At 40.6% G+C, this 25,905-nt stretch overlaps 1 protein-coding gene across 4 annotated transcripts in view; it reads left to right on the top strand.

Annotated features, from left to right (window-relative positions):
• EYA4 (EYA transcriptional coactivator and phosphatase 4) overlaps positions 1-25,905 on the top strand; it is a 159,798-nt gene that overhangs the window by 93,708 nt on the left and 40,185 nt on the right. For all 4 annotated transcript variants that reach the window (XM_082481523.1, XM_082481522.1, XM_082481520.1 and 1 more), the window contains exons 4-6: positions 14,771-14,895; positions 16,068-16,136; positions 21,361-21,453. In XM_082481523.1, coding sequence (XP_082337649.1) covers positions 14,775-14,895; positions 16,068-16,136; positions 21,361-21,453 — 283 coding nt within the window. In that variant the 5' untranslated portion in view covers positions 14,771-14,774. The remainder of the gene's footprint in view (positions 1-14,770; positions 14,896-16,067; positions 16,137-21,360; positions 21,454-25,905) is intronic.

Here is a 25,905-nt window from a genome sequence, read left to right as displayed (position 1 = left end):
AGTCTTCCTGGATTTCAAAGAGAGGGAAAAGGAGTGCATGTATTTCTGTATTAAATAATGTAGCAATCAGAATTTAAAATTTTTGAAGCTTCAGGAATGTCTTGGGATAGGGTAAATACTTTTTTTGAGTGAAAGAAGATAGCCTAGGATTATACCTGCAAGTACTTTTACTAAATCCAGTAGTTTCTTAGAGCTTTATTCTAAAATTGAACTGGATTTTGAGCCATAAAATGACACTGTTGATTCTTCAAGTGTGGCATATGCAATCACAATGAGAAGGAGCTCTGTTTCGTTCTCCCTCGGTCTATTTTTTGCTCTGTCATATCGCATTACAGCAGTACACAGGAGAACTAATTCAGACCCTGTTCCAGCTTCTTTGACCTCTTGGATACTCCAAATATTTTTTACCATTGGTGAGTCTGAATAGGAAAAGTATTTGATTCCACCTACTTTGCACTTCAAATCCAGTTGAATAGATGCTTAGAAGAATGCAGACATTCAAAAAAAAAATGGCCATTTAGATCCAAATCCCCTATTCTGAGATTGATACAGGTTACTTTTTTTTCCTCAAATATTTTTAAGTGTGAGTTCTTGGCTGGATATTTCACAACCTGTTCAGACACATTTTAAATACCATCGCTCAGTCTATGTACTCAGTCAGCATTTAAGGAACACCGTGCAGTTAGTATGATGTGCTAGTATTTAGCATGCCAAAAATCACCTCTTTCCCATCCTACTAGATCCTGATCAGTCATTAGAAAAAAAAAGGAAACAAGAAGAGAATGAACCAAAAAAATCCATATAAAAAGAGACCACATGCAAATAAACTAATTGCAAGTTTTCTTTCTGTTTTCTAATATCTGCATCTTCCACACATGACTGACACACTTGTTAAAGCTGTTTTCCTTTTAATATTTCAGACTTGGTGTCCTCTATTTATGTTAAAGTATCCTTATCAGAGAGTGATTCCGTGCCTCGGCTCTCTCCACACACAGCTTGGTCTGAGCATCGGTCGTCTTTGTCCTCCTCTGGGAACAGAAGTCAGAGGATCCAGATGACAAGTAGGGAAAGAGGCTCCTCCGTAAGCAGCATCTGGCTCTTTGGCAGATTTGTCAAGCACTTCTGCTAATGGGTTTGGATTTGCCCAGGGGTCTTTTATGTGGTTACATTGCAGATGGTCTGTCTGTTCTATCTTCTCCTTTCGAATGCTTTTATTTAAAAAAAAAAGGCAAAAAACTTTCATCTGATCCTCAGAATTTACACACTCTTTTCCAGCTGATAAGGTTCTTTATGAGTCTCATAAGATGCCCGGGCAGGCTCCTTTCTGTTAGAAATCGCAAAGCTTTCCATATATCCAAACGTGTGTCTTGAGTTTTGTTGGCAATTCTGGACTTAGTTCTCCAGTTTAGCTGCCAAGTGATATAATTTACTGTGATCTGAGTCCGTACTATTGTCAAATTTCTTTGGGAATTACTTTATGTCATTTGTAGAGCAGAGGTAACTTTACCTCCCCTCGAAGCATGAAATATACTTGCCTTCCACTAGCCTTCCACCTTTGAAAACCTAAGTTCAAATCTGGATTTACTTAAATGTGAAAAGGAATATGATGGTCTCAACCTAATTCGTAGGGGATTCTTGTCTGTCATTTAAGAGAGGCCCAGGACCAGAGCAGCAAGTCTGTGGGAAGGTATGTTTGGCAGGTCTATGGAGAAAGGCATACACACTGCCTAAATAAATAAAGCAATTCCACGGGTCGACTTTTTCGCAGAATTATTTATTGTGTGGCATGAGCGCAGAAGAGGGAAGAGAGGGAGCACATCCTGTTTGGTGAATTCCATTTTAGTTCTCTTTCAATTTACAACTGAATCTCTGTCACTTTAATTTTTAAGGGTTTGGGGGATTTTATTTGCTTTTCAGTGTAGAAGTAATTGGCAGGTGACTAGACATAAGATCATGTTTTATTTCTATGTTATTTCAGGCTTATGTCTTATTTTCCTTCTAATTATGTAAATTAAATTAAACAGAAAAAAAAAAAAAACAACCCTGCGCTCTCAGAGATGCAGTGCTTTTCATGACTTTCTCAAAATAGTACTGGAGAAGTATATTCATCCCGCTTAGCATGTCATTATTATACCATGTTTCACAACGGTAATATTTTAGAATTTGCTGAGAAACAAAAATAATCAAATTATAAAAAGCAATCGTGCTGTTATTAACATCTGCTACCTGAGTACCCTGTCTCGCCAGCACAGGTTCTTAAGCACTGGGGAACCTGTGCTGAACGCAGTAAAGTTACGGTCTTAAGCCTACAATCTAGATGTGGGTGAACTTAAAAAAACTTGAAAACCAACAACACTGTAGGCTTTGTTTCCTCCTGCCCTGCTTTTTCCTCAGGACTTTGACAGAAGTGGCTATTTAATGATTTTTAAAGGCTGGGCGGGCTGTCAGAAGTCATAGCAAGGTCAAACCATTTGGTGTAAGCCGGGCTTTTAGCAGAGGGAGCAATAAAGCAGAGCTTCCACCGGACAGGCTGGTTTCCAGTGCTGCCGTGTGTATGGGGGAGGGGGGGAAGGGGGGAGCGGGCTGTGGAGCCGTGGCTCTGCCCGTGCCCCGTTCCCGCGTCGCTGCCCGGGCAGGCGGGTATCCCCCCGCCTGGCTGGGGTGTCGTGTCGGCGTGCAGGCTCAGCTGGAACTGGAGGTGTTACAGATTTGCCGCTGGTACCTGCCCCTTCTTGTGGCTCGAGGGGATAATTCCGGAGGGGGGGAATTGCGCCCTAGAGTCCTCAGCGGCACGTATTTATTGACTCTTAGAAAAATCACCTACTTCACCCCAAATTAAAAAGGTACATAAAAACGGCGTGTATGCTTTAAGTCTCAAATTATAAAATGACTTGGGGAAATCAAACGGCAATGCAAAATGGAATGTAATCATTTGATATCGATGGTAAAGGTCAGCCAGCATGAGTACATTTATCAGGGCGTCATTCTCTTGCTCAGAAGAACAGAAATTGTTTTGAATGTACTTAGTTATTAAAAATAAATGCAGTCATCTCCCTCTTCTTCCAGGTGTACGAGTAATAAGGTCTTCTGGACAAAACGAAAAGGGATGTGTGCAGCACATCTAACGTACCTTGCCATCCAGAATGGTTATGCCCAGCTACGCCTCGTTACTTAACAGGAATGATCAGATGCTGAAGCAGTTAAAGCATCGGGCAGTCAGAAAGTTGCATATATTTATTTTATATTCTAAACCTTGCTCGTTGTTGTGACTGCGATTAGAGAACAGAAATAATTGCTTTTGACACAAACTGTTTTGGAGCCAAACATAATGTGCTCCACATGAAGTAAACTACAGAATATTTGTCTTGGGAGCCAAGGTTAAGATCAGGTTTAACTTTTAAGGGGAACTTCACTGTTAAAAGTGAGATGCGTTAATGTTTCCCATGTCAAGACTGCTTGCCAGTAACTCTCTGTGTTTTATATTTACACACACACACAAAAAAGAGAAAATTCAAAATGTTTGCATTAAAGCATAAAGTTTGAATGGAGCATGAAAACTACAAGTTTTTGGCAACTTCTGTATTCAGCCCAGTCTGTCATAACTCATCCTTTCTGGAGATGGATGAAGTTCTTGCAGGCGCCTGTACTGGTGGCTAAAGAAATGACATTGAATCGAGGTATGATCACTCTAATACAGCACACCTGAAAAAGCTTATTTTCCCTTGGGCAATCCCTGACGAAGAAGAACCATGTTTCAACAGCTCGTTTGATATTTAACAGACATTTCAATTCAGGGTAAATCAGACACAACCCACCCTCTGCTTCCTTGTTATGCAAATGTGAATTCTTACTTACATCATGTGGTCCAGGCTCCATTGAAGCCAACAGCAAAATTCCCAGCCTTTCCTGCTTGATTTCCCAATTTTCAATATGCTTAAATAGTGTCTTACATGAATAAGGTTGACATTATTATATTGCAATTAATAAATGCAAGTATGGATCAGACACCAGTATCTGGACCCAGGTATCCCGGCTGCCCCGTCTCCACTGGTGGTGGCACTTATGTGACAGGTCAAGGGAATCATAGAATCATAGAATCATAGAATCAGTGAGGTTGGAAGGGACCTTTAAGATCATCAAGTCCAACCATTAACCTACCCTGATAAAAACACCACCACTCCTAAACCATGTCCCTAAGCACCTCATCTACCCTTTTCTTAAACACCTCCAGGGATGGTGAATCCACCACCTCTCTGGGCAGCTTATTCCAATGTTTAATAACCCTTTCAGTGAAAAAATGCTTCCTAACATCTAATCTAAACCTGCCCTGACATAACTTGAACCCATTTCCTCTTGTCCTATCACTTGTCGCCAGGGAGAAGAGGTCAGCTCCCATCTCTCTAAAACCTCCTTTCAGGTAGTTGTAGAGGGTGATAAGGTCTCCCCTCAGCCTCCTCTTCTCCAGGCTAAACAACCCCAGATCCCTCAGTCGTTCCTCATAAGGTTTGTCCTCCAGACCCTTCACCAGCTTTGTAGCCCTTCTCTGGACACGCTCCAACACCTCAATGTCCTTCTTGTAGTGAGGGGCCCAAAACTGAACACAGTACTCGAGGTGAGGCCTCACCAGTGCCGAGTACAGGGGGATGATTACTTCCCTAGTCCGGCTCACCACACTATTCCTGATGCAGGCCAGGATGGTGTTGGCCTTCTTGGCTGCCTGGGCACACTGCTGGCTCATGCTCAGCCGGTTGTCCACCAACACCCCCAGGTCCTTTTCTGCCAGGCAGCTTTCGAGCCACTCCGCCCCCAGTCTGTAGCGCTGCATGGGGTTGTTGTGACCCAAGTGCAGGACCCGACACTTGGCCTTGTTGAACCTCATACCATTGGCCTCAGCCCATCTGTCCAGCCTGTCCAGATCCCTCTGCAGAGCCAATCTACCCTCAAGCAGATCAACACGCCCCCCCAGTTTAGTGTCGTCTGCAAATGAAGCGTACCTCCACCTGCTGCACAGACAAGCCCAGAATGAAGGGCATCCGAGAGGTGTATCAGGTCTAAAGGGAAGAACTCTCCCATTGCAAAAGCAGGTCTCCAGCACGCTAGCAAAGGGTTTGAAGAATTATATCCCTTTTTCTCTGAAAGAGGTCTTTGGAAGATAGGATAGTGATGAAGTCATCCTTAGAAATTCCTCTTTCTCAGGTGTGGGTGAGTACCAGGGATTTGGAGGACCCTCTGTGCTTTGATGCTTTTTTCCATCTCAGTCTGCCATTAACATGTGATTTGGAAGAGGGCATTTCTTCCCATTCAAGAGCAAAGGTGGTGGAGCACCCCCATACTCATTGTCCGTAGGAAATTGGGGCTTCAAACAGCCCTTTCAAAAGTCCTCTCATCATTCCACTTAAAATCAGACTGTCACGCCATGAGGAACACTGCCTTGTGTTTCCCCTGAGATGTTTTGAAGTTCTGTGCAGTAAGCAGTGTGGCTTTGAAGGCTGTCTTACAAACGACAGATTAGCAACAGGCTAGTAATTGGCAGAGCTGATCATCTCCACGTTCCTCTGTATATATGAGAAATAGTCTTTGTTGCTCAAATTAGACTTAAAAACACCAAAGAAAGCCTTAGGGAGATTCTCCAGTCACTGGGTTTGTTGCTTGTTCCTTACCTCCGACCAGGCCACCTGTCAGAGATGCAGAAAGGACTCTGAAATTCCCAGCAGATGTTTCAGATGGGATTCTGAACAGTCGTTCTGCAGTAGTTGTGGCGTAGGAGGCAAGGCCGCAGGCTTGCTGTTTGTGTTTCAGCCATCTCCGCAGAAGTGTTTGTTATTTGTTTATGACACAGCTCATCATGTTGTAAGAACCACAGAGTCTGCAAGTGCCGATCACATCTGGAAGTGATCAGAAGTGGAAATGGGAACTGTTGGGTGAACTACTCTTTGAAAATGTGGCCCTGTGATCCAAAGGCCTGCATTTAGATCTTAGGTATCTGTAACCCGGTAGTCTGCATTTCATGTAAGTTGGGTACGTGACAGCTCCCCATGGAACTGCAGTGTCATTATCGCTTTTGATTTATTTAAATGCTCACGTGATGACTTCAAAACCTACTTTAGTCACCTTTTTTTTTTTTTTTTTGAGTAGCAGGTTAAACATGAGTTTAGCCTCTGGTGTACCTTTACGTATTTTCTGTTGACACCAGGACTAGGAATTGCGTAATGCAGCCTGTGGGCTGCGTGGCCGAGCTGGTGGCACTGTGTGAAACATGCCCCTGCCTGAGCCCCAGCTGTGGCCCAGGGTCATTCCTGCTGCGGGGGCCGCGCTGGGCACGGGTTTGGTGTGTGCCAGCTGGTGCTAAGCCGTGCTCATGTATGGCGCGGGTTCAGGATGGGCCAGCCTGAACGTGGACTAAGAGACTTGAGCTCCCTACCGTTCCCTCTGCTAGTCCGTCAGTCCCTGCTCCTCACTGCTTATTAGTTTAGATGTTTTCTGTGTGGGTCCTGCAGTGGTTTTCTCCAACCAGCTGCCTTTTTCTTTGAGAAGACGGGAAATATCTGTTCAGACACCACATTACTTCTTGCCAGATACTTCCTCCAGTGCCTGGAGCATAGACCATGAGCTAAAGTCGTATCACGTCAAACCCGTGGCTGTCACATTCAAATAGCCCAGAAAAGAGATCTCAGAGGCTGGGATCCAGCTGGCCGGAAGGTACTGCTCTGCGCAGCTTTGCTTTTTGTGTGTGCATCCATTTATTATATCAGAATATAATGATTTCCCATATAAAACTATCATTTACCTTTGTCAAATCAAACCAATCCCAAACTGCAGAGTGGAGAGGTGAGGTGGAAGGGGAGCCATACAGAAAAAAAAGGCTTCTGTTATCTAACTTTTCAGTGACAGCCTGCCTGTTTCACCAATGTAACTGAAGAAATCTCCTGAGCATAGAGAGGCTGAGCTGGAAGTTTATGCTCAGGTAAATAATTTAATAATTCCGCCCCTGCCTCCCCCCCTCTCAGCCCTCAATTTCTCTTGATTTTTATCTATTCATTTTAATACTTGTTGGCTTTGGGCAAATGGACTACATGTCCAACAGGAAAATCCAGAAATGATTCCTAGAAGTTATAGTATGTGTTACCCACAAGTATGGAAATCCAAATTAATTTTACATTGTCTTTTAATTGTGTCAGGGAAATTATATTCATTCCCAATAAAAGTCAGAAGGCAGTGAGAAAATAATTTAATGCGGATTTGTGGCCAACTGAACTGCACTAGAATAGACAGTTTTCTGTGGTTTTCTGGAAACCACATTAAGTGACGTTAAACTGAAATAAAATGTCTCAGTCAATCAGAAACCAGGGAAACCATACAGTTACTGACTTTTAAGCAAATAATAGTTTTCAGGAATTATAAAGCATGACAATCCAAGCTTTCTATATTCATGGCTGTGTTTAGTCATCGCCAGAGCAAACCTAACCTTTCCACCTTCATTTTATTCCTCGGGCAGGCAAATAAAATGTCAGTTTTTCTTTTCCAGGAAAAATAAACTTGAATTTGTAATCAATTATTTTTCACAGTGTTTAATCATTTTTTCTCACTAGGCTCGTGAAGAAGAAATGCATATATCCCTTTCAGTAATGCAGTATCGGCTTATTACAATAGCAATATCTGTGTGCTAGATTAACAAAAGCCTTTGGCGTTTGCTCATGTGGTGAGGGAAGAGGGAAGCACAGATTTAACGAAGACAAAAGATGTCTGACACTTGTCAGGTAGCACAGAGAATCTCAAGGTGGCGCAGAGTCAAAAAGGGAGGGCGATAGCAAAAGTTTAACTGGGGAAATGGGAAAGGAGGGCTGGGGAAGAAGCTGCAGTGCTGTTAAAAGAAACATCCCCTTTTTCTAGCTGTGAATGGCATCGGGAGGCACACTACAATGGTGGCCTTTGTCACCGAACCTGCTTGCCCACGTTCTCAGCCGAGCCCTCTGCACCAAGCGCAGCCCCAGCGCTGACACTGGCTGCCTGTCAGACAGCTCCTGTAAAGTAATACTGTCTGCATGGTTTTCTTTTTTTTTTTTTTTCTCCTGGAATTAGAGCTTGAAAAGCAGAGAGACAGACAATAGGCATGAAAGCAAAACTGAGATACAATCACAACCAGTGCCACTTTACGCCCCAAAGGATCACCTAAGGAGTCCCATCCCCTGCAAGATGAGCAGTATTGTTGAGAACCAAAACAAAATCAGGCAGTTTTGAGTTTTCCTCAAATTATTGTTGCTTTGTACTTGAAGGATCCTCATTGCGCTTATTGCAGTCCCTGGGTAGAGGTGATTCCCCTGTGAGCTTGAACTCCCGCGCTGAGAAGCTGCCTGATGATATTCAAGCTTATAATGAATCATCCATGTTCCAAAGGAGTCTACTACAGTCCTCACTGTACACTTACAGTTCAACAAGGCTGAACCTCATGATATTTGTATTAATTATTACCTGTGTGGTATTTTTTATCATGGTAGAAAAACCCTAATGTTTTAATTCTTTGTTTCATTAAGGTTCCCTCCCTTTGACACCCTTTATCTGACATTGGTTGTAGATAGACAGAGGAGAAGTATTGTTTTGGAATATCAATGTGGCATTAGTTTTGCTTCTTTCTCTCACTTTTTTAATATGAAAGTTGACACCCTACTTACAAAACCATGAGAAATAGAAATGAAACAGCTAGAATCCACCTTCCATCCCCAAATGGTTGCAAAAAGTTTAGCACTTGTTTTTTGGATTGTTAAAAAAAAAAAAGCAGTAAAATAAAATTCTGAAGAGCATTAGCTGGTGGTATCCCTATAACATGACATTTTTTACTGCTTCTTAGCACTGTATCAGATCACTTTACAAGTTAAGAAATTAGGCCTCAAGGAGAGTGGAAAGGAGGTCTTGCTAGTGTCCAGCAGTATTACTTGTTTTTAACTCTCTGGCAAGCTCCCAGGACTCGCATGATGGAGGGGCATGCTTTTGCGAGCTTGTGCCTAGAATAGCAGAAGATCTGCTATTTTGGCCATCTATTAAGCTTGAGAAGACACACAGCAGGGGTGGGAAAACAATAGAGGCCGTCATCTCAATGAAGAGAATTTCTCTCATCAGTTTCGCTGTTCCTTCATTACCTTTTACAGTGGAAAAAATGTCAAAGGCTGCCGTACACAGCGTAAAAGCACCTGGAAAAGAAAACATTATTAACCTGTATTTTAGTGTTAGTGTAATGATTGGAAATGTTACTCGTGTGAAGAGTGTTCTTAGGCTGTGCGTTGTGGTACACTATTTGTGGAAATCTGTGGTGGAAAGATCTTGGAAAGTTTTTTGTTGTGTATTTATATACTTATACACATGTAGTTGTGGATATTTAGCACCAAAGAGTTATTCAAAGTTTGCATATAGGTGTGTTAGTGTACATGTATTTGTATGCATGTGTGTATTCCCTGGAAACCTGTCCATCATCCAGAACCCCTCTCTCTCTCCACCTTCTTTCATACTGCCCACTGTGGTCTTTGAGGACTGTTAAAGGGTTGGTGTAACTTCTTTTTAATTGCATTATTTACAGTTTGTGTAGGTGCAATAAACAGGAAAAGTCCCTGGCCTAACTGTGAATGTATTGTGTAAAATACAGTTCTCTAAAAAAAAAAAAAATGCTGGAAAAAAAAGCCTCTATAAATATGATGTAGCTATTGTTTTTGATTGTTTTAAACTTTGTTGCAGATTTTATGTAGATTTCATTGGACTACTGACATTTGTGTATGTGCATCCATCCTAATTTTTTTGTCGGAGTAAAAGGCTTGTATAAGCTAGTTCCGACCGCATGCGGAAGAGAGGTGGGCTCGCTAGTCATGTTCAGAACAGGGCTGGAAGATCTGGCTAAAAAAATTTCTGTGGGAAATGGGAAAAACCCCACCCCACTTGTCCTCAAAACCGTGTAGTTGATCAGAGAGCTGAGCTGAGAGCAGTAGGAAACAGATTGAGCTGAGTCTGAACAAGTCTGTTGCCCAACTTTCATATCGCTCTAAAAGTTAATTTTAAATAAAGGGAAATTCCCCATTTGTTTAATTTCAGAAGCTCCAAGGTAGCTGACATCTTAATTGGACAAGGCTCCAGGTTTCTATGAGAAAGTTTGGGATATGCAAGAACTGGGGTTACAACAGCAGGGATGTGAGAAAAACAGGGGGGAAACTAACCAAAAAACCACAAATAATGTGGACATTGCCACAATGAAGTATAGTAATGATTATGCTAAAGAAAATTATGCAGAGAATTTCCTATCAAAGAATTTTAAAAAGAATAGCTCTTTAAAATCCTTTTAAAAATTTTGTTCTGATTACTTTATAAAGTAAATGACATTGTTCAACATTAAATAGCCTTTAGGTGGTCCATCTTTCAATTCTCTTTTCTTTTGGATTTCCTGTGAATTCTGCACAGTGAGGAATTAGTATTTTTAAAACGGTCTGGTTATACAAGGATTTGAAGTACTTTGTTTCCACATGAGAATAATCTGTTATAAATCTTTGGTAAATGATTTCATACTTTCAAACTTTTTAGTAAATAAACTTTGAAAAATAGTAAAAGTAGATTATGTAGCAAATAGTTTACATTTTAAAACGTGATCTCTTTAAAGAAGAAAATTATCTAAATATGATCTACTTGCAGAATTCATGAATAATCAATGGAGTTTTGATTTGTGGAAGGACCCAGCTCTTAGTCCGTGTTTATAGTATTTTAATTTGGAATGCAAATGAATAACAGAGTTATAACAACCCAGATTTTCTGGAAATAGATTTTAATTCTGCTGAAGAAAAGCAGTGCACACATGGATACAGGGTTGTAATGAGAGAAGAGAACTACAGGAATTTTAAAAACACAACCCTAGAAGCAAGGCTTGAACTTTTTACCTTTAAAATCATACAAATGAAAGCTATACAGACATCCAGTGATGCAGTTGTCAAATTGGGCAACCATAATTAGCCATACTTAAACCTTCCTATGCAAGGCTGGGTTATGCGGCTGGGCTGTGCACTTCGGTGGTCTGGGATGTATCACCAGATCTTTTCGGCTGCCCTTGTAAAGATGGAGGCCAGGGCCGGTGGGGCGGGGCGGGGAGAATTTCTCTCTTTGGATGCTGTTCCTGAACCCGCTTCTGAACGTAGGTTAACCCTTGAAAAGATGTCACTTAAAGCCAGGGAACAAAACGTGGAAGGCCCAGGATTCACGCACAGCCATGTGTTTGATACAAACTGGCTTTGATTTGTTGGGGTTGTCCACCTTCAGGTTGGAGTTAAAGGCCGTGAGGATCTGGGAGGCTGTTCTGTGCAAATGGGATGTTTTAGGGACTTTTCCAGTAAGCCTCTACAATGATCCACTAAGCATGTGCAAATACCAACTTTCAAAGACTTAAAGTGTAGCCAAAGCAGAATAAAAGACAAATCCGGCTTGCCAGATTCCAGGTTTTCGCTCAGGAGCTTGGAATCGTGCTAATGTTCTTCAAACAAACAGTCAAGAGAAAATTAAAACATCTTACCAAGTAATCCTTTTCCTCTCAAAATGTATCTTTTGATACAGTTTAGCGTTTTACTTAATTACTCTAAAAAGTAGTCTGAGATAATGCAAGAGGGGGAAGCCTAAAGCTCAAACAGCTATGTGCCTGGCAGAGAAACAAAAAATGGAAAATAAAGTTATACTATGTGGGTTTTTAAGCAGCTTTAACAATAGGCTTTATTCTGTCTAAATTGAAACACACTGCATTTACTAGAAAACAGCCTTTAATAAATAACTGCATAAACTTAGTAGCATTAATTGGTCCTTCGGAGATCACTCTTTCTTACTGTTTTTAGTGCAGGAAAACACATACTGAACCTGAACCTGCTTCTGATTAAGTCAGTGAAAGCAGGACTCTGATAAACATTTAGTTTGACAAAATTAATTCAAGATGTTGGAATCATTTCATCCGTTTTATTAAGCATTTTTCCTGAATTCCTCCATTCACTGAAACTGTAAGATTTGAGTAGGTCTGTTACATCTTTCTGAGAATTTTTTAGGCTAAAGGTAAACTAAATGCATCCAGAACGGTGAATTGAATGACATCTGTTACACAGAAGGTAACATGTGCACTTGAATAAATATATCACACAGGGATATATTAAAATAATCCCTTTACTTGTTCACACAGCATAGAGCACCCAGGATAAGTATAATGTATACTAATGGGTTTTGTGAAACTTTTTATCGGATTGGATATCCTTTTTATCCTTAATAGACTACCAATGAGTGCAAGGTGTCTTTTACTCACCCAGAGAAAATGTCTATTTGTAGATGTACTACTTTTAAAATAGTATTAATGAACTAACTTGCCGTGTCTGTGGACCGGGATGCCTTTCACTGTAGAAAACAGATACAAGGCGAATATAATTCAGTTCTGTATGAAAGGTTTCATACTGGTATGGATCCTTTTACAAAGTCAGATCATTTATATTCTTTGCTAGACAAAGGAAAATCAGTGGATTTAGTTTAAGAAAATCTGATTAGATTAGATTAGATTAAGAAAATCTGATTCATTTGAGTGTGAAAAGTGCTTAAGATGGATACATCTTAAATACACTAGTTAGGTAAATCAGTGATTTTTCTTACAAAGTATTGCTGAAGCATTTACATCTGTGGCCATGATATGTGCCTGTATGAAAAGAAATTATTGTCATATTTGTGCTAAACAAGGAAAAAAGCACATGTGAACTGTCTAGGCTAGAACTGCCTATTAGATATCTCTGGACTGATCATACTTGAAGAGGAGATCATGACACTTAAACTGCTCAGTGAACACGTGAGGAGCATTACACTGTATATGCAATGAAACACACATTGTTTATTTTGTGTAGCGTTCTCCTGCTCCCTTAAATACATACAAGATGGAAACTCATGGACTTTTTTTAACCTTTAGCTGCTATCCTTGTACAGAAACTACTAAACAAAGACCAACGGACTAGTAAACCACTTGAGTTCATTGTATTTCCTCTAACACTGATCGCATTTCCAGTAGACAGCAAATATAATGCACCGCTGACAGATGTGTAGCAACGTATACACAATTAAATGAAGAAATCCGGGTCAAGGCAGTTCAAATCTCAGTTTATGCCTTTGCATTTCCTTGAATATGGCTGTAAAATTCTTACCTGCTGATGCATGGCCTCCTGCAATATCAGCTTTCCCCTGCACATCCAGGCTGCTGCTGGGGGGGGGGGGCTGCCCTGCCAGCGGAGCATCAGTGCGTCTCAGGCTTGATTTGAGCATTTACTGGAGCAAATGGGATTCTTTGCTTCATGTGCCTTTGGGTGGTGCATTTTCCCAGTTGAGATGTAGTATTTCCCACATTTTCTGGAAGATACTCAAAACGTGACAGCTCTCAATCTGTGTCTTGGGTTAAATGGATGCAATGAGAGGCAAGCTAAAGCGTCCAGAGAGCAACTGAATTAGGAGCACAACATGGGAGACATTTTTGTTCCGTAGGGTTTTTTAATTTTCCTTACCTTGGAGAAAAAAAAGAGATTCAGACAGCAGACCCGTATTTAATGGAAAGATAGTGAGGTTTCATTTGGGTTGTTTTTTTTCTTCAGAGGAAGATGTGTGGAGGACAAAAGATAGGCAATTTCAAAGTGAAACCTGCAATAAATACTTAAGATGCTGCTGGGTGTCGCTTTAACGATTTGGCACTGATTTTCCTGGTCAGAATATGAATATGCAGGAGCAGTTATTCTTACTGAACTACCCCAACTGTTCATCTCTTTCCTAGCCACTTCAGTCTTCTACAATGTAAGTGGGCTTTCGCAGCTCTGTAAGACAATCTTTCTGTTGGCCTTTGTAGTATACATATGGTAAATGGTTCTCCTGTTGCAGATGGGCTGGCGACTTTGCTTATACATAGCAAAAATGTTTCTTTGGGGAAAAAATCTGTGTAATTAATTTATAAATGAAGCAAGGAATAGGCGAGCACACACTGCAAGTTGGATTGCAATTACCGGTCAAACAAGAAATGTTCCTTGTCTGCTTTGTCTGCTTTGCCTGAGAAAGGCAGATCTGTTGTCGCTGACTGAAAGCCATCCGCAGTCCCCCAGTACAGCTGTGATGCTGAAATCCATTGCGGTCTAAATACACTTGAAATTTTGCAAATTTCCTAGAAATTACTCAGAGGGAAAAAAAATAGCAAGTGAGCTAGTAAGAATATATGCATTTGTAAGAGTGAAGAATCTTCCAGATGTCTGTGAAAGTTCTGTTCATTCACCGGTGTGGTCTGTTCCTATGATTTAGTGCAGATGCAGTGACTGCTGGTGGTTGGAATACAGATAATGGGAGGCAGAAGTTCCTACGCTGACCTTTTTTTGTATTGACTGACTTTTCTCTTAATTTCTCTGTTCTATTAGTAAGCAATACCTGCATACGTGCATTTATACATTTATCCCTCCATCTGTCCATCCGTATATATGACCCACGCACATCTTTTACAAACTCTTTGAGCAGTTTCCTAAGCCTGTGTCATTTACTTCATAATACATAAAGTGAAAAACGCTGGCGTTGTTGCTCACATCAAATTATTAGCTGCTTTCCTAGGTTTGGTAAAAACAAAGAAGACCTTAAAGGAACCTGTATTGATTTGTTAATCTGGCTGCATTACAAACTTTTCATGTAAAAAACCGTTGTTACAGAAAAGGTAGATTGTTATAGATCATATCACAGTCCATTTAAATACCGTCACCTTCTTCTTTAACAGGTCTATGGAAATGCAAGATCTAGCAAGTCCTCATAATCTTGTTGGAAGTAGCGATGCACCGGGTAGTTCCAAACTGGATAAACCTAATCTCAGTAGCACATCAGTTACAACAAATGGAACAGGAGGTAAGTATAAGACACTGCTGGAACATAGAAAGTTTTGGCTAGTTTTTAGTCATAGGCATTTCTTAACATAATCTCAAGGAAGAGCATAAACCCATTTATAAACCCAGCAAGAATTATGAAAAAATGACAGTCATACCAGTGCAAATCTACCGATTCCAACAGCACTTCTTTGATTTGCACCAACTGAAGTAAGAGGCAGAACTGTGCAAAGGTGAAACAAGGAAAATCTTAGAATGGTTGATTTGAACAAAGTGTTAAAGGTTTGGTTATACCTGTTGGCAACTTGAAATAGATTGCATTTTCTGCATCATGCTTCATTGCTGAGTACTCTTGTATTCTGTGCTACACCCATTTAACTTAATTTCAAAGCTCTGTCAAAAGAAGTGCGTAAAAATTACGCTTAGGCATTTTTTCTTTTTACCTGATGAACATGCCAATTCCATTTCTTGGCAGGTAATGAAAGTTTTTCGTAAAGAGATTTTTAGATTTTCCTCAAAATGTACTGGTTATTGCTGCTGCATCTTTTACCGTAGGGACAGCACTACTGTGCAGCTACAACACAGGTGTTGCAATGCCTTCAGATAATAGGTTCTGCCATAGCTGAATTGGAGCAGTGGGAGGCAGGGTACCACATTCTGAGATGGAGTCCTGTTCCTGTTAGTGTCCATGAGAGTGACACCATGGATACAAGTCAAGCTAGAGCGTCAGCCCTCTTTTTTGGAGTTTATACATTGTTGTCTATTTTAGCAGCTGGCACCAAGAAAATTTTTTTTTAGTTTGTTCTTTCTGGCCACAATGTAAATCATTTTATTGACTTATCCCTATTTTAAAAAATCCGTCAATGTCAATAAAAAGTGTATGTGCCTATGAGGGTAACAGAGCTCTGCAGAGAAGGGCTGAGCCATCAATCTATCTATATTTTAAAACAGGATCCTTGTTCCGGCATAAAGAGAAGGGAAAACTTCAAGCGTGTTATTAAAGAACACTAATAACGAGGTGCCCCTATATTATACTTGCACAAATAAACCAGTTAAAATGATACTCATAAGAACAATACAATGCAGTTAAAAGACTTGGCTCGAAGTGCAAAAACACTTACTTGCCTTGAAGACTATTCATATACACTGAACAGACGTTGGGAGAATGAACCATTGTACCATTCCTGTTCTCAGGAGACAACATGACTGTGTTAAATACTGCAGACTGGTTGCTGAGTTGCAGCACTCCCTCTTCTGCAACAAGTATGAGAGACCCTGGTACAGTGCATGCGTGTGCTGGTGTGTCTCCGTGACTGCTGTGTGACACCTCTCTTGGTTTGCTCTGTTCTTTTGTTATGCGGTTTGAACATTTTCACCGGGTTCCCCCTCGCCCCCCCTTTTTTTTCCTCCCCTTCTCAGAGGCCTTTCCCACAGCCAGCAAACTGGTAGGAAATGGCAAGAAATAGTTGTCATACCAAACTTGGAAAGTCGTTTGATGAGCAAGGAGAATTTAACCCACCTACAATTAGCTGAACTGTCTACGTGCTCTGAGAGACTGGGAGAGCCCCACGGTGATCGGCATTGTTGGGAACTGCCAGTAGTCAGCTTTGCTGGAAGTCAGACCAATGGATTTTCCACCGAATGCCCATTTGGTTTTGGTTTATTTTTAGGTACAACATTGCATGATTACCTGAGTACCAATCAAGGTTGACATTGTTACTGCTCCTACTACGGCTTTCATTATTAATTAAAGCTTATGTCTAGAGTACTACTACATGTAACTTGCCACTTTATGAATATTTGGCCAAGTTTTCCAAGCTATTGTTTTCATTTATGAGTTTCCTGTCATGTATTATTAATTTTTATGAGTTAAAACAATTAATAATAATTATACGTGTGACACTCTTGCAGTATATATGAGACTAATCATCGGTGTAAACATGCATCACCATGGCTCTCTACAAGCCATTACACGGGTGTTTAAGCTGTGCAGGTTTGGACTAAAGTTAGGAGGATGTCAAAAACTTTTCTTTTGAAAAACACCTCAGAATGATCTTGCCATTTGTAAACCACATATCCAGAGAGAATTTACCCCCCAAAAACGTTCAGACCTAAGCTCAAAAGATGCTTTGCACCAGAATAACTGATTCCATATGAATGCTCCTGCTCAGTTACAAGAATTTAAATTTAAGGAAGGACTGAACTAACTTAGTCTGTCACCTCAGTGAACTCTTCAGCTCGTTCAGGTAAATGTGGAAGGTAATAATTTAAGTATGAGTTATCGGTGGGGGGGAAATGTAATGTGAAAGTCCTTGCATTGCTTGCATTAAATCTGATGTTCCATAGGCAGTAGAACATTTAGATCTGTGCTTCTAGTTGAGTATATTCCTAGGAAAACCCTTAAGGCTTGCTAAAAGAAATAGAAAAATCATTCCTATGACAAGCTGTGTGGCTTATTGTTTTACACAAGCTTTTAGTCAGACTTGTTTGCTCTAATAGCTACTGCACTTGCTTGTCCTGCTTCATGCACAGCAGTAGCATCTCTTGCCCCTAAAACTCTGTGTTCATTTTCAGTCCTTAACGTAGAGAGGTTCTTTAGGAAATAAAGGGGTTGGCAGAGTAGTAGTCATGTTGGTCTGCTAAGTCCTTTCATCAGGTAAAGAACTTATATTGTAGAAGCTGCTGCCTGTTGGGAGCTGTATTCTAAGTTCATAGAATTAAATTTGGAAAGGATCCCTGGAGGTCAGCTGTGCCAAGCCCTGCTCAGAGCAGGGCCAACTTTGCTGTTGGATCAGGTTGCTCAAGGCAATGTCTAGTTGGGTGTTGAATGTCTCCAAGGTGGAGGTGCCACAGCCTCTCTGGGCACCTGGCCCAGGGCCTGACTACTCTCACAGCGAAGAATTTTCCTCTTACATCTAATTGGATTTTTCCCTTGCTCTAGCTTGTGTCTGTTGCCTCCTGTCGTTTCACAGGGCACCTTTTGAGAAGAGTGTGCCTTTGTTCTTTGTCATCTTTGCACTTTCCCATTAGATAGCTGCAGGCAGTAATTTGCGCTCCCCTCCGCCTTCTCTTCCTAAAATAAAACAAGCCCAGCTTCTCTGTCCGTCCTTGTACATCATATGCCCAGCCCCTAACCATCGTGGCAGCTCTACTCTGTTAGCATGTGCGGTCTTCACTGTTAGCAGCACTCAAATGTATTTCCAGCTTGAGATTGCTTTTCATTTTATTTTCACTCTTTCAATATGTAAAAAAAAAAAAAAAACCAAACCAAAAACTAATCCACATTTAAAAAAAAATAGAATATTAAATGTATAGCCTTTAAAGCATTCATCCAAAATGCAGGTTCAAATTCTTAGTCTTTGCATTATGTCTAGAGCAGTTGCCATAGTGGTACAGAACCACGCTTTATCTCACATGTGGGAAACGCAGGGGTGATTCTGTGTTTTTAATTGGTGTCAGCTTTTATTTTTATTTCAGCTTTAAATGTTCCTCATTTTTTGATCTGATGTTAGAATTCTTTTTTTTAGTCAGCTTTGTGCTTTTTCCCCTCTTGGTTTAATGACATGCAACGTAAAGAACGAAAGGTAATACTCAGCTACACTGAGGAAAGACCTTGATGAATTCCTCACTGTGATAAAATCTGAATGTAACAAAGTAGAACTGTTTAAAATCAATCACAAAATACTTTCTACATGTATTTTTCAACAAAACACAGTGCCAATATGATGTTTTTCCTCAAGTTAAGTACATGAGAGAGTTTCTTTTGTTTTAGATCCTTTTCTGCTTGACAGGAGGAGAAAAAGATGGTGACTATTGGTGCTGATGGAAGTACACCGCAGCTGGCATTAACCAGAACTAGGCACAACTCTAAAGTAAACATTTCAATTCATTACTGAAGGTTTTGTTAAATAAAACAGTTAGGCACATACTGGAGTGTCTTTCTGGATGCAATACTGAATATAGGTTTGTAGCTGAGTATGGGCCGTAGTGGGATACCTTTTTGAACGGAAACAGATCAAGGTACTAAAAAGTAGGTTTTTCCACCTACGTATATGTCCATACTCTACAGAGAAAAGCGACATGTACCTTATAAACTGTGACCAAAGACCTTCAGAGGGGAAAATACAAATCTTTCCAACTGAGTATGATTTTTCATTCTCCTACTGAAATACATGCAGATATCTGTATATAGTAATCAGAAAACAAATTAATTTAGTTGCTTTTCATGCTTCAGGCAAGAATACATGTTCCACATGACTGAGAGGCCTGAGGTTCAGTGGAGGCAATTGTTTTGTGACAAATGACCCTTACGCTTTTTCTTGATGTATATTTTATTGATCTAATGAAAATAAAATAACACCTTTCTAATCTAAATAGGGAAATGGGAATGGTTGATTAAAGAGGATAGTAGCCTGCAAAATGGCAAGGAGTGCACAACAGCTAGAAAAAATGTGGCTAAAATTCTTCCCTGATGATTTCATATTGAATTAATATCCTGCTACTTGCAGGGAGAATATATGGGTGTAGCAGTTTTATTAAAGGGAAACGATAATGAAATGAAGTCTACATTTAAAAGATACACATTCAAATGTTTTTTAATCTCACGCAGTAAATGGAAAGATACAACTGTATAGCTTGTGTAAGAAGGTGCTGCTTAGTTTCCTTAGCACTGGGGCACTGCTGACACCGCAGGTCACTCTCCCTGTCACAGAGACAAAGACATCCCGATTTCTCAAATGTTCCCTGTTTGTCAGGCATCCCTTTGAATTCAGCATAGGTCGCTTGTGCAATTGTAGACATCTGCAGCATCCCACATGACTTACCAAAGTAAGATCTCTTAAGCGGTGTGACTGGGAATGAGGTGTGATATCATAGGAGAGGTGAATCACGCTGGGCCCATCACGGGCGGCTGTATTGACAGCTGTGCAGCTCCTGGTGAGATCCTCGTTGTGCTCACAGACACAGGGAGGAAGAGCAGTATGGCTCTGTAGGTGATGTTTCCCATGAGAAAACCAAATCCTTTATTTAGCTCATCCGCCACCTTTTCATCTACAGACTGTAAGTGGGATGGCGAACTCAAGGGCAGCTCAGGCTGTATTTGGACTGAATTGCCCTCTGGAAGCACCTCTCTTTCTCAGCTGGGCATAAAGGGAGATTAATATGCACCTAATTTATATGCATAAGTTAGGTGACTTGAATCTGAACCATAGTTTGTAAATACATTGCCAGATCAGAACATGAAAGTTTCCCCCTCCCCTTACTATTGCCAGTATAGTCAAACGTGGATGCGGTGATGTTGACAGACGAGAGCTTTGGTCAGCTTAGCTGATGTCCCTCTGAGGCATCAGGTAACCAGTTGGCAGACAATGCCTTTGCTTGGCATATGTTAGACCTGCTGGGGGGAGCTCTGCCAGCCCAGCAGGCACAGCAAAGGCTTCTCCACAAATCCCAGACTGTGTCCTCGGAATTTCCATACCTGGCATATGACCACGGTAGTGGCCCATGCAGGTCCTCATTGCCCCTTTGCTTTGCACCACCAGGCAGTGACTGGTCCTGTGGTTGCTGATATATATGTGATAAATGCTCACACCCCCCTCTAACTGACCTCCACAAAGCAATTGTGATAATATGATGATGGTTTCCACATTTGCCAGTCAAACATCTAATAAAAGCTGCAGTGTATTCTATGCCGCTGTTTCTTACCACACCAATTAGAAGGGTGATTCCCAAACTCCATTACAAAAGTCCATGCCAGGTGGTCTGTTCAGGTAACATATTAAACTATAAAATCTAGATTGCCTCTGTGGTGCTTTCAGTTATAGCTTGGGTGGTCAGAGTGCATGATGGTCTGTAAGAAATAATTTGAGTACAGAGTGGACCCAAAAGTTTGGTAACTTCTGAGTTAGAAGCTGACTTGTCCTGGCTGTCGCTTGTGTGCTAATCTAGTTCTTTTGCTTTTTTTTTTCTTTTAAACTTCTCTCTTCGTTTATGGAAAATTGCTTGCTGGTGTCCTAGCTCAAAAAGCCCTCCACAGACTCTGTAAAAGAGGAAGGGGAAAGGCAGAATGCTGGCACTGTGAAAGTAATTTGCTTCTATATGAGCATGAAACCATATTGTTATTATTGTTTCACTTGTCAGGCAAAACTATTTTTGTTATGTGCTACATCCCTTGACAGCTAATGTTTCCTTCCTCTCCGCTACTCTTAGGGAACTGTTGGAATCAATTAGATTTAGGTTGAAATCTCCCCAGAAGATATTGCAGTTGCTAAAACCAATAGATAGACGAATGCACAGATAAAAAGCTATGGAGATCTGTGGTGATTCCAGATGGAGCAAGTGTATATTGTCTCGATACGGTGATAGAGCGAAGGTAGAAGCTGTTGCATCGCATGCTTGTTCTAGCTGGACTACCGCTAGTGAGACTGGCATGAAGACTCCAGCATAAATTTAGAAGTAATATCTCATGTCTACTTATTCTTCTATGTAGTGTCTCTTCTTGCAGTCAAAACAGAACCCATGAACAGCAGTGAAACAACAACAACAACTGGAGATGGATCACTTGACACTTTTACTGGGTCAGGTAAAGCCATAATAAGATCACGTATTGTTAGATGCACATTAATATAGCAGTTAATAACCTTCACTAATGAACCGTTCACTGCATGGAAGCAATCTTTAAAAGACTACAATAAAGTAACATTTTAATACCAAATAATTAATAATAATAATCATAATGATAGTTTTTCGTTTTTGTAATTTCAAATCTACAATTTTCATGAGCCACGATCCTAAAGAAGCTGTAATGATGTCTAAGATGGTCAGTGTATGCAAACATCTTACAGTAAGAATGTTATTATTGCACTGTAGATTTTTCTCTGTGTTAGTCTTGTACAATCTTAGGAAGAAAAAAAATTGATTGCATTTATAACAGCCATTCTGATTTGTAAAATTTAAAATCTTAAGGGTTATATTTCAGTGCTAATCTTTGTATTCCTATGAGCAGGGTGTTAGTTTAAACGGTGACTAGATTCCCATAAACTACTTTCTTTCCATGAAAACGAAGTCCATATTTTACTTTAAATAATCATAAGTTTCAGTTACTTCTCCTTAAAAAATTCAGACAAACAGCAATTTTGAAGTAGATTCCTATAAATTATGAAAGGGTGATGAACTGTGGAAAAGCACAGATAATCTGCCTTCTAATCATTAAGATGAGTCCTGCTAATAATAATATTAACAAGGAGAGGTGGAAGAGTAAATTTTGCATCTGAAAATACCAGTTCAGTGATGGCCTGACTGAAATGTCACTGAAGCCAGGAATTGCTGCTCCACATTGATACAGCTGTTGCTTTGGTAGGCTTAGGTAGTTAAGCCCTATTTAAAATATTTTGGAAATAACAATGTATCGGTGTAATGAAAATGTTTTACAACTTGAGTTTATGTTTCTGGAATTGTTTTTTAGGCATCAGTAAATGCAGATATACTCCGAAGTTGGTTATTCAGAAAAGTATTTATAACAAATTTAGTGCCTGAAGAAAAGGTCTTTTGTGAGATGTAAAGCAAGCATATATCATTTCTAATTAGAAAAATAAATGAAAACATTGTCCTCATTATGATTATACTGAAAGGAACTCCATCAACTTAAAGTCTAACAAGTTCCATCAAGAAATTAATAGCCTTGGCTAAAAAATTAGCTTTTCTTTTTCACTCTGTTGTTTCTCTATCCTAAAATTGTATTTATAATGATTACAGATTATAAAATGGCCAACCATATCTATGTTTTTGTCATTGTTGGTGAAATTTTATCAGGTTCTGCCATGTATTTGGGACATCTGAGTTGGATTCCACGTGTAAAAGATGGCTAAGGCAATATTTTCATGAAGGGGTGCCAAAAATTGCAGCCTCCGGTTCAGGATTAGATCGCTAAGTAACAGCTTGATTTCCCCAGGTGCCACTCACCCGTTGGCTTCCACTGACTTCAAAAGAAGTGTTGCGATCTCTACACTTGGGAGATTTGGAAACAATTGGTGCCTCCAAAAAAAGGCAGGAATTTGAGCCTTACACAATAATTTTTGTCTGTTAGCCACCTGCAAACTCAAAAGAAATGCGAACCAAATTCTCAGTTTAGGCCACAAACTCAAGTATTAAATGAGAGCGGTCATTCGCAGTGGGAAATTAATAGTCTGCCTGTCTGGGTGGCATGCGCTCTTCATCATCAGGGTGAGACGCAGAGCTGCCTTGATAAGGCACTGAGCCTTTCATAACAAGTAAATCCTTTACTTTCACATTTGCCTTTTACTGGTACTTTCAAATTGGATAATTTGGTTGGCTCAGTTTTGTTGAAGAAGTGCTAAAGCACAATAAAAACTCACCCCAAAAAAAGTATTTCTCTGACTTTTTTAACCTAACTGGTTATTTAGGAAGTTTAGTGCATTGCCAAAGACAATAAACATTGACCAGTAGAAAGATGTCATTTCAGACAAACCAGCTGCAATTGAAAATAATGCATAACAAAGCCCAACACTGAACAGTTTGTTTTTTCCTAATAATCAGTTACATACATGTGCTCTTCCCCGCTGTGACAAGGTGATAATGCTCATACTTTCCTGCAGCTTTTAGAGCACCTGTGAGCTCATTTCATGAGGATACACATAGGCCACTAGCAAGGATATCACCTACTCTGTCTTATACAAGCGTAGGTCGGAAGGGGACAAGCATCCTTGGTTGAGTGGGGAAGGATTTAGGTATGTTATGAAATATTTTATGAAATGAGACATGGGTGAAAAGAGAACTCCCGGTGCTGAGACCCATTTGAGAGTCTGCCACACAGAAATCCTCTCCTTCAAATATTCTACCCATTAAAATTGATTTCCGTGCTCCAAGGGCAATCAAAACCCGTGACGTGTCCTGGAGCTGAGCAGAAGGCTGAACAAGCCCAGAGGGGTGTAAGGTAGCCAGCTCTGTCCCTAATGACCAGCGGTGACACAGAAAGCGATGGTCAGACAGACTGTGCGAGGTGTGGGGCAGGAGATACAGATTAGGATTCACAGGGAAGTGTGATGAACCCCAATCTTTGACTGAAAAGTTGAAGAATAAAGAACACAGATGTCTTGAATTTAGAGGGACGGTTGCCACAGTGGCCTTGCCCGGCCCATTGGGCAAGCTCCTGCTCAGGGCTGCGGCTTACGTGTTGCAGCTCACGCGCAGGGCTCCGGTTCCTCCGTCCTGCAGAGCTGCCCCTGGGAGAAAGCGCGCCTCTTAGCAAGGCTTAGCCAGGTGGCGAGTCACGTTGCGCACCACTCTTCCTCCTCCTTCTTCTTCAAAGAATGACAGTTGGTAATTAATATTCGTACACTCGATTTGAAGCTTTGTGGTCCTGCGGCAGACACCCACTGGGGTGGGTATTCAGGGGATGTGGAGAGCTGCAGAACAGCCTTGAACTGGGTATTTTCGTGCTCTGGATTTGCTGCAACTGCTGTACTGTGAGCGCATGCATTCTTGTGTTTATATCGCTTACAATGTTGGATTAATTTGAGAACTGTTTATCATTTTAATGGGGCGGAGAGAGAGACATTTGAAGTTCTCATCATCCTTTTTACTCATTATTTATTACACACAAAAATGATATAGGAAACAATTTCTGACGGCTATAAAGGCGAAGTTAGGAAACGCCACTGCTGTATAACCTACATTTGGTCGCCTTGTGTGTAGACATTGTGATTTGTTATTTAAATGAGATCCTTTTAACCTAGAACTCTTTGCACAGAATTTTCCAGATGCGTAATGAAGAAATACAGAATTCCAGCCTGTGTTAATATAATGAGCCCAACACACGCTCTCGGGACAGTTTATGGTCATTTAAGTTCTCTGGCCCCCTTGGCCAGTTGAGCTGACAGGGTAACTGGTAAGAGCTGGCTGTCAGATTCTTGTCCCCTCTGTGAGTCAACGTTAGTGGGGACTGGAATACCCCCTCAGCGCCATAGTAAGACTTGAGAAATCGAGGCTCTTATACCTGCCCGTAAGAGCATTCCTCTGGTAAATTCAAGTAGTGAAGCCTTAGAAATATTTGATTTTGTCAGAGAAGAAACAGTTTTGATTTTTGTTTTTAATATAAGCAACATAAAACAGTGTTTAACCCCGTTCATGGAAATAGCTATATAAAGTGATGCAGTTACAACAACTGTAACAACCTGCCTCCACCATCTGCTCCATTGCTAGCAGTCCTCAGAAGCAGGGTTAGGAGGCTATCCAGCAGCGAAAGTTATTTAAGTTTGATAACCCTTAGAATTACCAATCTGATCTATGAGATGCAGGCATAGTCCACAGGCTCTACTCAGTCATAATGTTCTCTTATGGTGGGTCTTATACCCTGTGTTTCTTAAACATCTCACAGTCTAAAATGTAGTGCACAAATCAATGGGACGAGCTACCAGAGAAAGAGTGAAAGGAAGAGACTTTTTAGGTTGAAAGGTACACGATTTACTTTGGGGGCACTTGCCTCTTTTTGTCTGTCTTCCCTGCAACCAGTAGTATCATCAGGGGTAAAAAAAAAAAAAAAAAAGTATTTTATTTTCTTGTCTGAATTTGTGAAATAAGGTATATGGAGGAAGAATAAAAAAAGCAGGCAGGACAGTTTTTGCTGAAAAGCATTAAGTTTTGATAGCTTAAGTGATTCAAAAGAACAATCGTTCATTTTTTGTAGTTTACATCAGGTGTGGTGGAATGGTAAATGTGCTCTTACCGAACTGATTAATCAAGTGAGCTGTCATCCAGCAAATGGTCAGACAAAAAGTGGAGCAGTACAGGCAAAAAAGATCCAATAAGCTGATAAGGGATCACAAAAGTTCCTTGCCCTGAGAATCAGGAAGGTCACTCTCTTAGCTATTGCTTGTCTTTAGAAAGGTCATAGGGGTACCACAGGGAACACTAATTACTCTTCAAGCCTTAAGCAACTGTAGAGTTCTATTGACTGATTATGTTGATATATACAGCTATAGGTTCATCTAACTCTGGGAATAGCTGTACACACACC

This window comes from Vanellus vanellus (genome assembly GCF_965231255.1).
Source record: "Vanellus vanellus genome assembly, chromosome: 3".
In the NCBI taxonomy this organism is placed as follows: domain Eukaryota; kingdom Metazoa; phylum Chordata; class Aves; order Charadriiformes; family Charadriidae; genus Vanellus; species Vanellus vanellus.
Note: the sequence above shows the minus strand (reverse complement) of the source record. Positions and strands in the feature narration are given on the sequence as shown.